Below are 16,123 nucleotides of genomic sequence, written 5' to 3'. Positions count from 1 at the left end.
TGGATTGTGTGAACAACAAACCAAGCTGTCTTATTTTTTAAATTTCAATATTAATGGTGAAAAAGCACCAACAGAGCAAACGCCAGTAAGACACCTTCCTATTATCTATATAAATCTGTATAAAAGAAGTATATAATAAAGTGGGGAACTATTTATAGAGAACAAAAGCGTCTTTCATACCAGACTGTAAAGATTCTATTTAATGCTGTTAATTTAGACATTTTAACACGGCGGTCCATGGGGCTCTATCATAAAATGACACTTTCTCTCATGATTCTTTTCTCTGCCGCTGCAGAATGTGAAGAACTTCACTGAGTGTCCTGTGCGGAACGAGCAGGTGTGCAGCAAGCTTGCCAACTGCAAGAGCTGCTCATTGAATCTCAACTGTCAGTGGGATCAGAATCACTCGCAGTGCCACGCTTTGCCCGGTAAGCTTTCCGTGCACACAAACACGCCACCTTATTAAACGGAAGCTTCGGATTTGGTTCTCACACATGCATGGCAGAGGATTTTTGGTCATTTCCAGGCAAGCATGTGGGAGACTGTGGGAGATGCAAGATAAATGCAGATATGTTTTAAAACTTAAACCTAATGCAGAGATGCTGATCAGTGTGAATACTCAACAGCCCTTGTAACATGAAACGGCCACATTGGTGGTTGTATTTAGTGCGTCAATTACGAGCGCTGACATTCAGACCTGAAGGGAAGCCTATTTCATTAATTAAATTTTTGCAGATGTTAATGACTCCCTACCAAGTTTACTTCTTCTGCCGCTGCTTGTATGGTTAAACCCAGTATCAGGGATTTGCAGAGATGTATTTTCAAGATGTCATCCCAATGTTGTTTATGAGGTCTGGCAGTGTATTTAGCTTACCTCTCACCATCTACCCCCCCGCACCCACCCATCGTGTTGTTGATGTTGACGCTGGCTGAATCTGAAGAGATAGTGCTGTCACTTTATCCATAATTTTCAGTTCACCAAGCCCTGTCGCCTAAGGGGAGTGCAGTGGGAGCTGAAAATAATATCTCTGTGTGTGTGCATGTGGGTGTGGATTTCTGATTCCTGAAAGGGAGCCGCTGATTGCACAAACAAAATGCACACAGAGCAAATGGGTGCAAATTACGCTCAAACAAAATCAGTGACATCCACACACACACACACACACACACACACACACACACACACGTGTTAAACCCTAATTCTTTAGCCCCCTGTGGTTTGTTATGCCTTCTAAGTTCTCTGTTTTCATTTTTCTTGGATTATGGTTCTCCCCGTTGAGCAGTACTTAACTAATATTATTCCATAGTTAATTATGTCATTTTTAGCTTACGACACAATACAAATAATGTCAAAGTAGTTTTTCCTGTTAAAGTTAAAGGAGAGCAAGGTTTTCTTGGCCCGAGGTCATTCACTTCTTGACATGCTCTTTTGATCGTCCAGCTCAGCAGTGCAGTGAGGGTTGGAACCAGGTGGGTGATGCCTGTTTGAGGATCAACTCCAGCCGCGAGAGCTACGACAACGCTCAGCATTACTGCAAGAACCTCAATGGCAACATCGCCTCACTGACCACCTCCAAACAAGTGGACTTTGTGCTCGAGGAGCTCAAGAAGCTCCAGCAACAAGACAAGGTACACTTAAATCAGTCATAAAGCAGGGGATATTGTGTTTTATCCTTGCTTTATTGTTTGACAATATACATGTAGTACAGTATCTCACATTCATTTTGAAATATTTTCTTTTGCTAGAATTGCAGTTTCCACCTTGGTGTTTAATTGAGTGAAAATAAAAGTGCATTTTAGCTGCTGGGGGAGCCTTTCTCTAACTCTGACTTATTGATTCTGAGCCCCGATCAGTTTTCTGCAGCTCTATTTTTATCTGATTGCAGGCATTCTTCTAGCTTTCTTGCCTTTCAACCAATTATGGGGAAATAGTTTTCCACTATTCCAACATCTTGTCTCAGACTGTGTGGTTTGCACATAGTTTTGTTTCTGAGATACCGCAGCTGATGAATCAGACTGCGATAATCACTCATCACTTCTGCCTGCCTTACGCAGGGCTAAAAGGGCCTCTGTGATTCTGTCTGATGGAAGAATCATGTGCACTTACAGTATCTAAGACCTTGACTGCGTAGTCTGGTCTGCATTTAGTTTTTCTTTTTATCTGAGTAATTTTCCTGATGTTGCTCTAAGTTTATATATTTATTGCTCTGCTCTGTTTTGTTTAACCCTATGATATGGTGCAGAAACTTGTTCACTGAGAGAAATCCAAATATTCACAGCAACATTACAATTAGAGCTTCTGCTTCTTTAATGGAAATGCGGTTTTGGGCATACTGGCTTCTTCTCATCCCTCGCGGCTACGTATTCTCCTTGCAGTGACAGAAAATTGTGGCATCTACTGATGATTTTAGTTTGGTCATGCCTGCTGTATTCATGAGAATGTCATTTCCTGTCAGTCTGCTGGGTTGAAACGCGGCTGTTTGTTCCAAACAGAACCTTGACATGCCTTTCCACATCATTTTCCCATTACATTAAAAGTTGAATCCTGAAGGCAAATAAGTAATCATATCTGTGAAATTATTCTCAGCAGACTTTTAATAGCATCTTTGGTTCCTAGGTGTAAATGCAGAAGGCAGGCTTTTTTTCCCTTTTTTTTGTTAATAGCAGGATGGAGTAAAAAAACGAGGCACTTTTATGAAATTTTATCTTACATTTGAATAGCTTTATTTGTTTAGACTTTTGCTGTTTTTCCACAGCGGCTGTCTCCCTGGGTGGGTCTGAGGAAGATCAATGTGTCATACTGGGGTTGGGAGGATATGTCTCCCTTCACCAACAGCAGTCTGCGTTGGCTGCCCGGTGAACCCAGTGACTCTGGTTTTTGTGCCTACCTGGAGGAGCCACAGGTGTCAGGACTGAGGGCCAATCCATGCACTGCTACTGCCCACGGGCTCATCTGTGAAAAGGCTACTGGTGAGATGACCGAACACACAAGTACACTTCCTAAATATTGCATCTGCTTGAAAAGGTTTTTTCATGTCTTTTGTTTTGTTGTTTCTTTGTCCAGGCAATCCCAACCAGAGCACCCGTCCATCCTGTAAGAAACCTTGCTCGCTGCACACCAACTGTGCCAACTGCACCAGCCAGGCCATGGAGTGTATGTGGTGCGGCAGCGTGCAGCGCTGCGTCGACTCCACTGCATACGTCATCTCTTTTCCCTATGGCCAGTGCCTGGAGTGGCAGACTGGAGATTGCGTGGGTGAGTGTCTGAACTTAATCTAGATGAGTCTTCTTTGAAGTCTGCAGTCCGGCATTAAGGTGGCAGACAATAAGCTTTCCCAGAATGGCTTCTGTAAGCAGTCAATATTCATCTCGGAGAGAAAAAAGGTTAAAGGAGGAAACAGGCTTAAAGTGGCGGGTGTCTGTGGCGGAGGGAAAATCGTATTAGTTTTCTGTGATTGGATTTGGAAGCTGTTTTTGGTTTGTAATGGCCAATTACTTTTGCATATAATCACACGCCAACTGTTAGATTTCCCTGTTGACCGAGCTGTAGATGGGCTCTTTATCATTAGCTGGTTTTAAGTAGTTTAAAGACAGTCTCACATCAAGAACAGTGATTGCAAATAACTCTGTGAATAGGAAGTGTGCATAATTAAAACGCCCAGACATGCACTACTGTAAAAGTGGATGTTTTTACATTGAAAGTCATTGAAATTTGAAATGGCAAAAATGAGCGTTTCATTCTGATAATTAAATGTTAAACGTTAGAATGGAATAAATGAACATCTGAAAAAAACTCAGTCAACTTCACTGAGTGATATACTATCCTTAAGTACTACGCCAATACAGCTGAGCTGGAAAACTGCAGTTCCTGCTTGTGCCGTTAATCCACATTTATTTATTTATATTTTGCTGTACTTTTAGGTTTTAATCCACCATCCAATACCATCGAAACCAAAGTTCAGGCTGTGTTAAAGAAGAAATCTTCCATTTCAAACCCATTATATATTACAGGAACTCTGTTTTTGACTTACGGCATTCCCATTGTTTGTTAACAGATGTTTCGATATATCACTGCACCTGTTGCCCATTTTCCTATTAAAATATAAAGAACTGAAAAGTGAGTCAAGACATTTGCACAGTACTATCGAGGGTATATGTCTGTCATTTGTAAGATATTTACAGTAGTGCTTCTTGTGACTGTCTGAGCTGTCACAAAATAAACACAAAGGGTCACAAAGCAATTAACAAGAAGTGATTTAAGAAAAAAAGAGTCCTCTTTATTAAACAGCGTCACTACTCTTTGTGATTTCCTATTTAGTCGTAGAAATGTCATGCAAATTTAATGATCTGGCAAGGTCTGACAAAGACAGTTTTTGCTTAAAATGCTCTCCGAGACGTGTTAATTGGATGCAAGTTGGCATATTGAGTTTTTAAAACTAAACTGAAAATATGTGCAGATGAAAAGGCTTAAAGTTTTGCTCTGTACAGGTTAGTTCTTTGTACACAGCCTGCAGCTGCAGGTCCTCTTATGATAACAAATATGAATACCTTTAATCATCCATTTTCTCTTTGTACAACACAGCAAAAAGAAAGGGACTTTCATCCTATCATGACATGACTGACAAACATGATTCCGCTGTTATTTTCCTGATGGTTGTATTGAAATGTGATCATACTAAGTACTAGACACGTACCAAGGTGAAACTGCACAGTAGTAAGTTGATTGGAAAGATCCTTCACATGAAAGTCGGTGTAACCGCTGAGGTCGTTGCTGTTGTGCTACGTGATGTATGCCTTTTGCCCACAGTTGTGTTGGATTGTAAAAACATCTCTGATCAGTTTAGCGAGTAATAAATTTAGGGAGCCCAGGAGTGCTGTCTCAAATTCATTTGAGTGTGCTAGTGTTGGGTGATGCAGAGATGTTTCTGTTCGCTGTGGATATTTGTCTTGAGGAATTAGTCCCTGTTGGCATGAAGGACAGAGAAGGTTGTCCTATAAATTGTCTCTGTATTTTCTCCTCTTTTGCTTTGCTCTGTCTGACTTTGCTCGTCCATATTCACTCCCAGGGTTTCAATCACTGTTTAAGGCTTTTCTCACCTGCTTTACTTCTTCCTTGCTTATTTGGAGTGCATGGATATGTGCTCTAGGCTGAGTATGCTCCATAAATACATGCAAAACTACAAACCCTGGTCTAAAAAAACCAGCTCTTTTCCTAGTTTTTTACACTGACTTCAAATGTGCAATTTGACTTGCACGTCGAGTTTGCACATCAGGTTTTTGACATACACATCACTGTCATTTTGACTCTTTTGAACATCAATATAATGGACAAAGAATTAAAGGAACACTTTGAAAACACATCATATCTCAGTAGGGGCAAAAATGATCATGATTGATGTCTGTACTGATATGTACTGGATAATGTGTTAGCAATGAAAAGATGCCTCATCTTTTCCTTTTAAATGAAAATGGTTGACCTACACAGGGCTAAATTCAAAGATACCGCAAAAGTCAAAGTAAAACAGTGATGTGGCAGGGCCGTCCATTTAGCTGAAATTTTGTTGCAGCAATTTAAAATGGTTCTCGTAGTTTGTATGCCCCCTTACATGCTTGGATGCATGCCTGACAGTGTCGGGGATCGTGCACCAGGGGGAACCCGGGACCCACTGCACCATCGTAGGGTCTGACAGTGACAATGACTTCATCCCAATACCTAATGGTAGTCCGGGTGCTGTTGTTTAGCCTGTAGAGGTTTGTGCGTCCCTTCGTGGATATGCCTACCCAGACGTCACTGACCCACCATCAGACCAGTGACCCTGAACAATGTCACAGGCAGCAAAATGTTTCTACTTTATCTCTAGACCCTTTTACACCTTTCACATGTGCTTAGGGTGAACTTGCTCTCAGCTGTGAAAAACACAGGGTAGAAGTGGTGGACCTGCCAACTCTCGTATTCTACGGCAAATGCCATTCAGCCTACATGGTGCCAGGCAGTGAGCAGATGGCCCACTAGAGGACATCAGGACCTCAATCCACCCTCACACAAGAAGCCTGCCAGAGTAGACTGTCTAGAAGTGCTCATCCTGTTCCTCTTTGCACAAAGGAACCAATGCCAGCCCCGTGCATGGGTTATGGACCTTCTATGGCCCTGTCTAGTTCCTTCAGAGCAACTGCCCATCTCCTAGAATCTTCTGTGTTCTTGGATCTGTGCTGGGAGACACAGCAGTCCAGCATGTGAAAATGAAAGTGTAACTTTCATTTTTTCTTAATCAATTTATATCACCACAATGTCTCTAATTTTGACTATTTTTGACCAAACTATTTATTTATTTAATTATTTTACTGTAAAAACAGCCTAGAAGATATAATACCAGAGATGTGTCAATTTAGCTCAAAGTAAAATGAGGTCATTGTTCTCAAAAATGCCCAAGTCATTTGCTTTTGTGCTCAAATGGCTCATCCGTATCTCTTTGCAAGTACCAACAGTAGTTGCCCGTCATGGTCGGATTAAATTTTCCCTGATATTGGTTTTCTATCACTTTCATATCTCGATGAAATCCTTCCTGGTGCCCATTGCTGACATCACACAGGTTTGGTGGAAACAAAGTCAAGATGAGAATTTTAATAATAAAAAAAGAAAAAGGAAAAAAAAGCATCTTCAGTGACATTCATGCGCTCATTCGGTGATTCATTTTCAGCATCTTATCCACAAGCTCCTCGTAATTCTCTGCTCTGTGATTGCCATGAAAATTCTGGACGACCTGCAGGACAGCTATGGTTGAGACCAAACGTATTTTATAAATGCTGAAATGCATCACCGTTCCTGTTCAGTCATCCTAGTAGTCCAAAACTTGGAATATCAACTAAAAAAACCCCCAAAAAACCCAGGATGTGCTAGTCGTAGGTTTTTAGATTTTGAGTAGGCAAGTGAAATGTTTGTAAGTACAGGTGAAAGGATCCCAGGTATGTGGTATCTTTTGCTTGCTGGGCTGCTTTGAGATTTTGCTCTCTGTATGACCTAAGCAGCTTCTTACTTTGCTGAGGGGATGGACTCTAAATGTATGTCCTTTTAAATTGATTATTTAAAGATCTCATTTGTCCACACTTCATCTTCCCTGATCAAACAACCTAACAAAACCTGGGGTCATCTGTGCTATGAGTTCGCGGTCTGTCCGCTTCATTATGACAGACCAGAAGAAAGTCCTTCAAGCTGTGAGTTCATTTCAGGCAAAATTCTAAACAGGCAAGGCTCACAGAGTTTTCTGTGGTCTTTAATTCAGTCTTTTTTTTTTTTATATTGGATCAGGCTTTTCCGCTCACTCAAGCTAACAGCTTCCATTCTTTCACAATGAATTGAATCTTTTAGTTAAGTACTGTAGTTTAGCAGCTGCTCTGTCATTTTTTTTCAAGCAGAAGTGGAATTGTCAAATATTCCTACTCTTCAGATGCTGCTTTCTGTGGCCTATGTTGGTGAGAGTGGCAGCCATGGGTCAGAATGGAAGGTTGCTCTGTAATTACAGGGTTGAAGGTTTGATCCTCTAGCAGATGTGATAAAGTGTACATGCTGGTGCAGATGCAGTCACACTGTAGTTTTTCTGTGAATTCCACATTCTAGTATCCTCACTAGTGGGCTGTCCACTTTGTACCCTGCCTCTCATCTGGGTTAGAGTTAATTAATAACTCATTTGGCAGCTTTACACAATATGTTATTTACATTTAAATAGCTAAATAGCTCATCTTATTCTTTTATAAGATGCCTTGGTTTTTACTCCATTTGGTTTAAGAAGCACTTGGCTGTGGCACAAGCTGTAAAGCAGCATTTGAAGTCTGCACAATTGGAGGGATACTTGTGATTGACACAGAGCTGTGTAATTTCCTTCCTAACACTGCTTTCAGATCAAAAGCAGATCGGATACTGAAGCAGTAGGGTTATCACGATGATCAGTAGTCTGTGAAATCAAAGAAGAACAGTTTGAAAGCTGCGAAACAGCCAGCCAGCATAAATACTCACAACTCTGAAGAGAAATGTGGATAAATGGATCTTATAAAAATTTTAACATCTTGAATTTGGCCTCGAACGTCACACTTAACTGGAGTTTGTGACTGAATAAAAGCCTGTGCAAAAAGTCTGGAGCCCACCCCTCTTTTCTTCATATTTGGGTTCTAAGTGGTCTTAACTAATGGTTCTCCAGGCTTTCTGGACATTTGCTGCATTTTCACTTATTTCTTTCAAAGCAAAACATCACCACTGTCTTGACCAGCAGCAGTGCCTCATCCTGAGAGCAGTTGAATCGCGTCATAAAAATGGCACAAGGACTGTCGTGAGCATGCTTCCTGCTCCTAACCCTAACGCACCAGGACCAAACCTGTGATAAAATGTGTTGACACTTTCGTCACCAAATAAAAACAAGATGAAAGTGTTCTGGACAGATAAGAGCTAATTAAGTTGCGTAGAAAGGCGGGACAAGTTTACTTCTGATTGGATCACTTCTAATCTCCTTGTGCAGCAAGGTTAGAGACGCACATTTGATCTGATCCTGAGAAATGGAGTTGGAGTGAGAGGTTCAGCTCAGTGACTACAGGCCAGTGGCTCTAACACCAATAACCATGAGATGCCTGGAGAGCCTGGACCTCAAATACATCAAAGTCACTATTCCACCTACTCTGGGCCCATGTCAGTACACAGACAGAACCAGCATCAACAGATGATGCCATTCCCATCACCTTCTACACCACATGGACCGCCTGAAACCACAGGGAACATTTAATACCACAGTTGGTCAGGATGGGCCCCCACTGCTCCTCAATCCTCTCCTCAGCACAGGAGCCCGACAAGGCTGTGTTTTTAGCCTTTTCCTGTACTGTCTGTATGTATAAGACTGCATAAATGTCATTGTTAGGTTTGTAGATGAGACGGTGGAAATAGGACTGCTCACTGGTGGGGATGAGTCTGGCCACAGAGAGGAGGCTCAGAGGCTGACAGATTGGTGTACTGAAACAATCTGGCTTCTAACACCACAAACACCAAAGAACTAATAACTGACTTCAGGAAAAATCAGAATGTTGACTCTGTGACATACTGGGGAACCTGTCTGGGGTGTACTCCACTTCTTGTCCCATGGCAGCTGGGATAGGTTCCCCTGCGACCCTAAATTAACTGAATGGATGGATGGATGCACGCAGGGATCAGGGATGGACACAGGGCTGGATCAGAATGCCCAGATACCATTGAACGTAATTGAGAGGATGTACAGAATACAACACAGCCTTGTTAAAAGAAAAAAGCCCAAGATAGACTGTAATTCCTGAAAACTATGAGGAACATAAACCTGTCTCAAAACCTTCTGGTGTCTTTCTGCTGGCACACTATTAAAAGTGTCCTCCTTTGCAGCATGCTGACATGGTAAGGTAACATCTATGAAGCGGATAAAAAAAGGGACTGCGGAACGTCATAAAAGCTGAACAAAAAGATCACCAAGACACAGTTGCCAGCACTTGGAGACGTATACACATCGTACTGCTTGCAGAAAGTACTCTGAATCCTAAGGGACGCATCTAAACTGTTTGAATATCTGTCCTCAGGCGAGCGTTACAGGTCCATCAAATCACAGACGACAAGATTAAGACACTTTTTATCCCAGATACATCACAACACTGCAAATGTTTCAGTAAACTTCATCAATTTTCAATGTATCCAGCAAAATATAAAGAAATGAGGCGTGGCACAAGCTCCTTATGTTTCTCAGTTAATTCAGGGTTTTTGAGGAAACCTTAGTCAGGCTGTATATGCTGTGATGATGAAAACTGGTGATGCAGGATGAAGAGAATCTTGTTTCTCGGGTGCAGACAGAGTCATAATCAACATCCACTTAACAGAGCATATCTAGGCATCAGATTTAGTTCTTAGATATTGATTTATCTGTCAGAATCCAAGTGAGAGACGTGATTCATGTTTTCGTGGCAGATTTTGTGCTTCAACATGCTTCTTGTTGTGTGGCAAGACAAAAGTCCCCATCCAGCTGCTGCTTTCTTTTCTCAGAAGGACGTGTTCCTGAGAAATTCGCCACTTACGTCTTGTCGTCAAAACAATCTTAAATGGCCTTACTTTGTGCTTATTGCTCTTGTGTTGTCATGGTTTCACATCCATTAGTGGAATAGCTAGAGATTTGTTTGACATAAACTGAGGTAAAAGCACTCAATGTTTGTCTCCTTAAAATAGTAGTGGCATTTTCTCCGCTAAAGTGTCTGTCTGGCAGGCGAGTGGTGGCGCTCAAACAGTTTAGAGGCCTGAAAGTTCATCTCTCAACTGACAAAAACGGCATCGCTCCCTTGGGTTTCTAAGCTTTTTGTGCGGAGCTACTTCACACATCACACTTAATCCTTTTGTGGGACTTTTTCTCAAATCAAACTTTTCAGGGGCCTTGGTTATCTGACGCATTTGCTCTCATTATACAAACTTCTCAGACTGCGTCAGGTATTAAACGCTCAGCAAGTTGTTTCGTATCCTTTTATCTGTGTTTAGATCTGTTGTCCTGCCACCTCACTAGATAACCTGTCCATTGCCTACAAATGCTCAGAAATAAATTAGGGTGACTAGTACAAAGGATAGAATTCAACAATATGCATATAAAAGCAACATTGTTCAGAATTTAGTCTGCTCCAGCATTAAGCCTTCGGTGCTGTGGCTGATGTTTTGTTTTTGTCGTTTTATCATTGTGTTGTGATGACTCTAGTAAAATGGAATGGAAAAATGATGGCAGTGGTGGTGGGTTAAAACATACAATTACCTGCATTTTTCCTCTCCTGCAGCCCAGAACTGTTCAGGCCTGCGGACGTGTTCTCAGTGCTTGGAGCAACCTGAGTGCGGCTGGTGCGGAGATCCCACCAGCACAGGAAAGGGCCTGTGCATGGAAGGTTCGTTCCGGGGTCCCATGAAAAGACTGGCGAAGCAGGGCCAGCAGGGCCCGTCGCACGACATGAGCCTGGAGCCAGGCATCTGCCCCAAAGACAAAGGCTACGAGTGGGCCTTCATTCAGTGCCCCGGTGAGTGCTAAACTTCCTGTCAAGCTAACTGAAATTACAAACCATCTGTCATGTCAAGTGAGGCATTATTACCTATTGGAGGTCACTACTTAAGCTTAGGGGGAAAAAAAAACAAAAACAAAAAACTCTACCATGGACTCCTGTTACAGCCTCCCTATGCAACTAATCCGTCCCTGCTGATTCCATGCAACCTTATGCCGGTGTGACGTTTCATGCTTTCATGAAGCCCCTGTCCATACTGCTATGTTATGTAAGATGATAATGTAGCCACTGTAAGTTGTAAACTGAGAATGTGAGCAGCGCTCAGCAGCTCGCGGATTACTTAAAAAACCTCAAGAAATCAGATATTTGTGTGAGTTTTGGTGAGTCTAGAATGAATTAAAAGACTTGTAATATTTTGCCCAATTAGAGTTTTACGCCTCTAGGCTTGAACTCCACCATCATTGTGTCTTTTTCTCAGTTGTTCACTTTTTATAGCATGGTGCCTCCGGCCGCCGTTGCTGCCATCGTGGACCCATTAGAGTTTTGAATTGTCTGTCCATCCTTCCCAAACGCTCTCGTGAATGCCTTGAGGGACTTTCTTCAAATTTAGAACAGACCTGTATTTGGACTCAAAGATGAACTGATTCGATTTTAGTGATCCGTCGTCAAGGTTGGGGTGACCTCAAAAATTCATATGATTCACACAAATGTCAAGTAGGATTTGGGCATTATTGAACACCACATCTCAGGGACAGAAAGGGAGATTGTGGCCGTATTTTACATTTGCCATAAACTACACTGGTGACGCTAATGGATACCCACCTTGAAACTGTTCTGCTTGGCTAAAAATGCACATAAACTATTCATCTTTCCAGTTACATGCTATTTAGCAAGTCAGTTCAGTTTCACTTATATAGCATCACATCACAACAATTAGCGTCTTGGTGTGCTTTATATATTAGGGTAAAGACCCTTTAATATTAGAGAGAAAACCCCCAACAATCAGATGACCCCCCCCCCCCTCTAGTAAGACAGCACTTGTTTTAAACAGAAAACGCCTCCTGGCAGTCTAGGCCTGTTGCCATTAAGGTAGCATTGCTTCTTTCATGGCTGCTACTTTGTGTTCCAAGCATAATAATTTTTAGCAAATTACTTCAACAACTGCTCGATAGCGCGAGCACTTCTATTTACCGTCACATACAGGTAGTTTAAGGAGTGGACGTTATCCATCCTAAAATATCGGGGGTCATACTGATGCATAGTTTCTTACATGCTCACTGTGTCCACACACTTTGTCTGAAAAATCAGTAACAACAAGGTTAATCTGCAAATTGTTGAATAGATTATCTTCAGGTTGATTAAAGGATTAAACTATTACAAATATTACAAATATTTTAAAAGGCAGGTCTGGATAAAATAACAAGTCAAACAACAAAAAGCTTTTGGATTTCTAGGATGCTATAACAAGTCACATATGACAAAGGCAGCTTATGAATCCAAGAATATTTGCTTGGGTTGTCAAGTTAATAAATTTCCTATAATTTTTCATTTTTCTTGCTGTGACAAAGCAGCAGAATGAACTCTTCTGTCTTTTTTTGCAGCATGCCAGTGTAACGGCCACAGCACGTGCGTTAACGGCAGCGTTTGTGAGCAATGCCGTAACCTCACCACCGGTCCTAACTGCGAGACCTGCATGCCTGGTTACCATGGCGACCCGACCAATGGCGGCAAATGCCAGGGTGAGTGCCGCATCACAACAGACATTGGTTATTCTGCATGCATACGACTTAATGGCTCCACTTGTTTTTGTTGAGGCAGTCGAGTGATGTACTTTAACCCCAACAAGCGCCCCCTCCCAAGCATGTTCTCATCATCGTTATAGATTTCATTGCAATGCAGGAGATCAGCATTATGAAGTTTAAATGATACAACACAGAGTGCCTTCTCTAGGTTGTTTTAATTTGACTCAACCTGCTTTGTGTAAGTGATAATTAAGCTTTTTAGAAGGATATGGCCTGCTTTTTGAATTCTAATTGATGTAATATGTGGTGAATATGGTGTAATGCAAGTTGATAACCAACAGAGGGCACTATTGAGTGTTGATAGTGATAATTTGCCCACTCATGTTTGATTAATGACATGCAATATGTTGGTTTCCTAAACAGGCACTTTCCACCCATGGGATCCAAATACTTTAAATTTACACTGTGAACATGCACACAGCCTGACACACACACACACACACAGCTAGGAAGGGGGAAAATTGATGCTTTAAGCTCAACTTAATACAAACTTCAACACATGCAGCTCAGTAGCCTAACTGCTTTACCAGTTTTCTGGGTGTGGTGCTCTTTCTTGATAGAAAACCTCTTTTGATTGAGTTTTTGATTAGCTCATGAGGGAGATTTATTATCCCAGTCTCCTGCCCAATGGCAAATAAATTTTTCTTAAGTGACTGCAACCCATAAATTATGCTGAATTCCTGTTTTCTAAGCCAAAACACATAATGTCTGCTAAATTTATTGTGGAGAGTCGATGTGAACGCAATACAGGAATGGGTATTAAATCAAATACACAATGATCACACTAGTATCTGATAACTGTCTTGGCTTGTGTTTCTTAATGAATGGATCACAGACTGGCTGAAGGCTGGGAGTACAGGCTCCTTGTTGAGAGGAGATTTAGCTGCACTCAATGGTTATGAGACATGAATAGCATTCCTGAGAAGTTACATGTGGGGTTTTGTGTGACTCGCCAGACATGGGAGACACAAATTTTGTGGGCGCTTTACAGTCTCAGATACCATATGTTGCTGCTCAGGCTAAAGCTGTGAGTTGGAAAGTGAAACTGCACCAGTGAATACCTGTCACTATTCTCCTCATTCTCCTGGAGCCTGAGGACAAAAAAATCATAATTTGTGATAGGAACATGTGAATAAATTCACAGCGAGGAGAACCACATCTAATGTGGCTTTCACATAGTCAAATTAAATCCCCGTATCACCAGCTGTCAATAACAAGAAGTGTTGGAGGAAGTGTCAGTATACTCAGTTAAAAGCTTTCCAGTCTCCTAAAATATTCATGCCATGCTGGAAAGGGTGCACTACTTGGAAAGGAGGGAGGAGGATCCACTGGTCCTTCAGTAATGCACCTTTTCAGTGTTTTAATGATTACTGAACTGAAAAGAATTGGTCAGTGTTTTTTTTTCCTTCTCTTTTTTTGTCCTGCAAAAGCAAACCTGAAAGGCTGTCACAGTAGAAGCACTTTAGAAGCCAATTCACTCATCTGTCACACATCTATTGCAGCACTTTCTGTATTCTTTACACACACACAGACACACATGCCTAGCGGGTATCTTAGCCTTTGTTTGGAGGTGCTGGTTCTCCTTCATGTCTTTGAAGTTCAGCCAGTCTTTTGGGAAATACATTTGTTTACCATCTTACCCAGATCAATATCAATTTCCCCCTCTGTGCAGTCTTACCTGCACAGGTTTCAAATGTATAACTGATCACATATAAGTGTACAAATCCAAACCAGCCATGTGTTTACTGTATCAAGTTTTTTTTCTTTTTTGTTCAGGTTTGATATTGATCATTTCTGTTCTTGTACCTGTCTTTTTTCCTTTTCTTTTTTGGCTTTGCTACTCTCTGTCTTCCCAACCTTCTTTTCCATCTGGTTTTGCCTGTTACAGCCTGCAAGTGTAATGGTCATGCAAGTGTGTGTCAGGTGTTAACCGGCAAGTGTTTCTGCACCACCAAGGGGATCAAAGGAGACCAGTGCCAGCTGTGAGTATATTGGTCACTTCTCGCTCTCTCACACTCACTCATACAAATTTTGTTCCTGAAATTTAACCATGGAAGATGCACTGACTGCTTCCATCATTTTCCACTATGTGTATAAATGCACTAGATAGCAGGGCTGTTTTTTGTTTTTTCCTTGTAGCTACTTTTGTGCTTTGCTCATACCGAGGCTGATGACTTGTAGCTGGTTCTGAGCTTTGGGTTGCTTTAGATTGATCCACTTTGCCTTTGTTAGCTTCTTTAAAATGTCTGTATTCATCTGGGTGAAGGTGACTGAAGTGTCTCATTAAGTTTATTGTTATGAGCGTTTTATGTTTACTTTGGACAACTTTGTGTCTTCACTCTCAGTAAGGAGCTTCCACACTAATGACATGTTAGCGTGTGACTGCGAGTGTGCAGCTGTGTGCCTGCGGTGCTGGGTGCGTGTTGTGCGTGAAATGGACCGGCCTGTAATCGGACACACGTGAGGATGATTGGCTGTTTACGGGTCAAGACTGAAAATGCTGGAAATCAGCTTTGTGGCTGGTTGAGGTTGATAACAGAATAACAAGATAAAAAAAATAATGTAAAGTATCTGATTATATATATTCGTATTAAATCCACAATAGAAAAATACCATTTAAGTGATGGAAAAAAGTTGCTGCCTGATTACTGGTGACTGTTTACCCGATGAAGATCTGGGTTGAAATCTCACCTCTTTTCAGTGCACTCAGTTTTTAGGAGCTGTTGTCCCATTACTTATGACCTGCGGCTGACCTCATTGTAGTACTTGCTCTTTTGGCTGAGTTTTATTTCAGTATCAGAAAGGTCAGATCAGAAATACCAACAATGTTCCGACTAAACTCCACTGACTCACGGTAATGTGTTCAGAGCGATTCTCTGAACAACATAAGCGTGTCAGTAATCACTTGGGATAGAGCCTTGAAGATGTGCTTGAGGCTGTTTTAAGGAAAACAAGTGAGGTACCCGGCTGTAGGAAAGCACTATGTGCTTTCTTCATGCTTTAAAAAAATTGTAATTTGTCTTTACAGACACACAAATTGAACTGCTGATTGAGTTAAACCAATCCTAGCAAAACAACATTGTTGTAAAGTAGAGTAACGGGTAGCTGGTTACCCAAAAGAGGTCTTTCTTGACAAACAAATAATTAGTATGTTAAAAATATTCAATTTCTGTGGTGAAGTGGATCAGTGTGTTTGTGTAATTGTTTAATTTGGCCCCCGTATTGCCGTCATGGATAATTCCAAAAGGCATTAAAACAATTACTTTGGTTGATTTTAAGTCATTATATAGCCTGAC

General features: G+C 41.4%; 1 protein-coding gene across 2 annotated transcripts in view; it reads left to right on the top strand.

Moving 5' to 3' along the window:
* Window positions 1-16,123, top strand: part of atrnl1b (attractin-like 1b) — a 71,804-nt gene that overhangs the window by 11,966 nt on the left and 43,715 nt on the right. For both annotated transcript variants that reach the window (XM_086303659.1, XM_086303660.1), the window contains exons 14-20: window positions 296-428; window positions 1,442-1,629; window positions 2,757-2,970; window positions 3,065-3,256; window positions 10,810-11,043; window positions 12,627-12,764; window positions 14,716-14,809. In XM_086303659.1, coding sequence (XP_086159785.1) covers window positions 296-428; window positions 1,442-1,629; window positions 2,757-2,970; window positions 3,065-3,256; window positions 10,810-11,043; window positions 12,627-12,764; window positions 14,716-14,809 — 1,193 coding nt within the window. The remainder of the gene's footprint in view (window positions 1-295; window positions 429-1,441; window positions 1,630-2,756; window positions 2,971-3,064; window positions 3,257-10,809; window positions 11,044-12,626; window positions 12,765-14,715; window positions 14,810-16,123) is intronic.

Source organism: Aulonocara sp. 'chitande type north' Nkhata Bay, linkage group LG8 (assembly GCF_057382095.1).
Source record: "Aulonocara sp. 'chitande type north' Nkhata Bay isolate Kocher_YH1m ecotype deep benthic linkage group LG8, A_spYH_male_GT1.1, whole genome shotgun sequence".
Taxonomy (NCBI): domain Eukaryota; kingdom Metazoa; phylum Chordata; class Actinopteri; order Cichliformes; family Cichlidae; genus Aulonocara; species Aulonocara sp. 'chitande type north' Nkhata Bay.
Note: the sequence above shows the minus strand (reverse complement) of the source record. Positions and strands in the feature narration are given on the sequence as shown.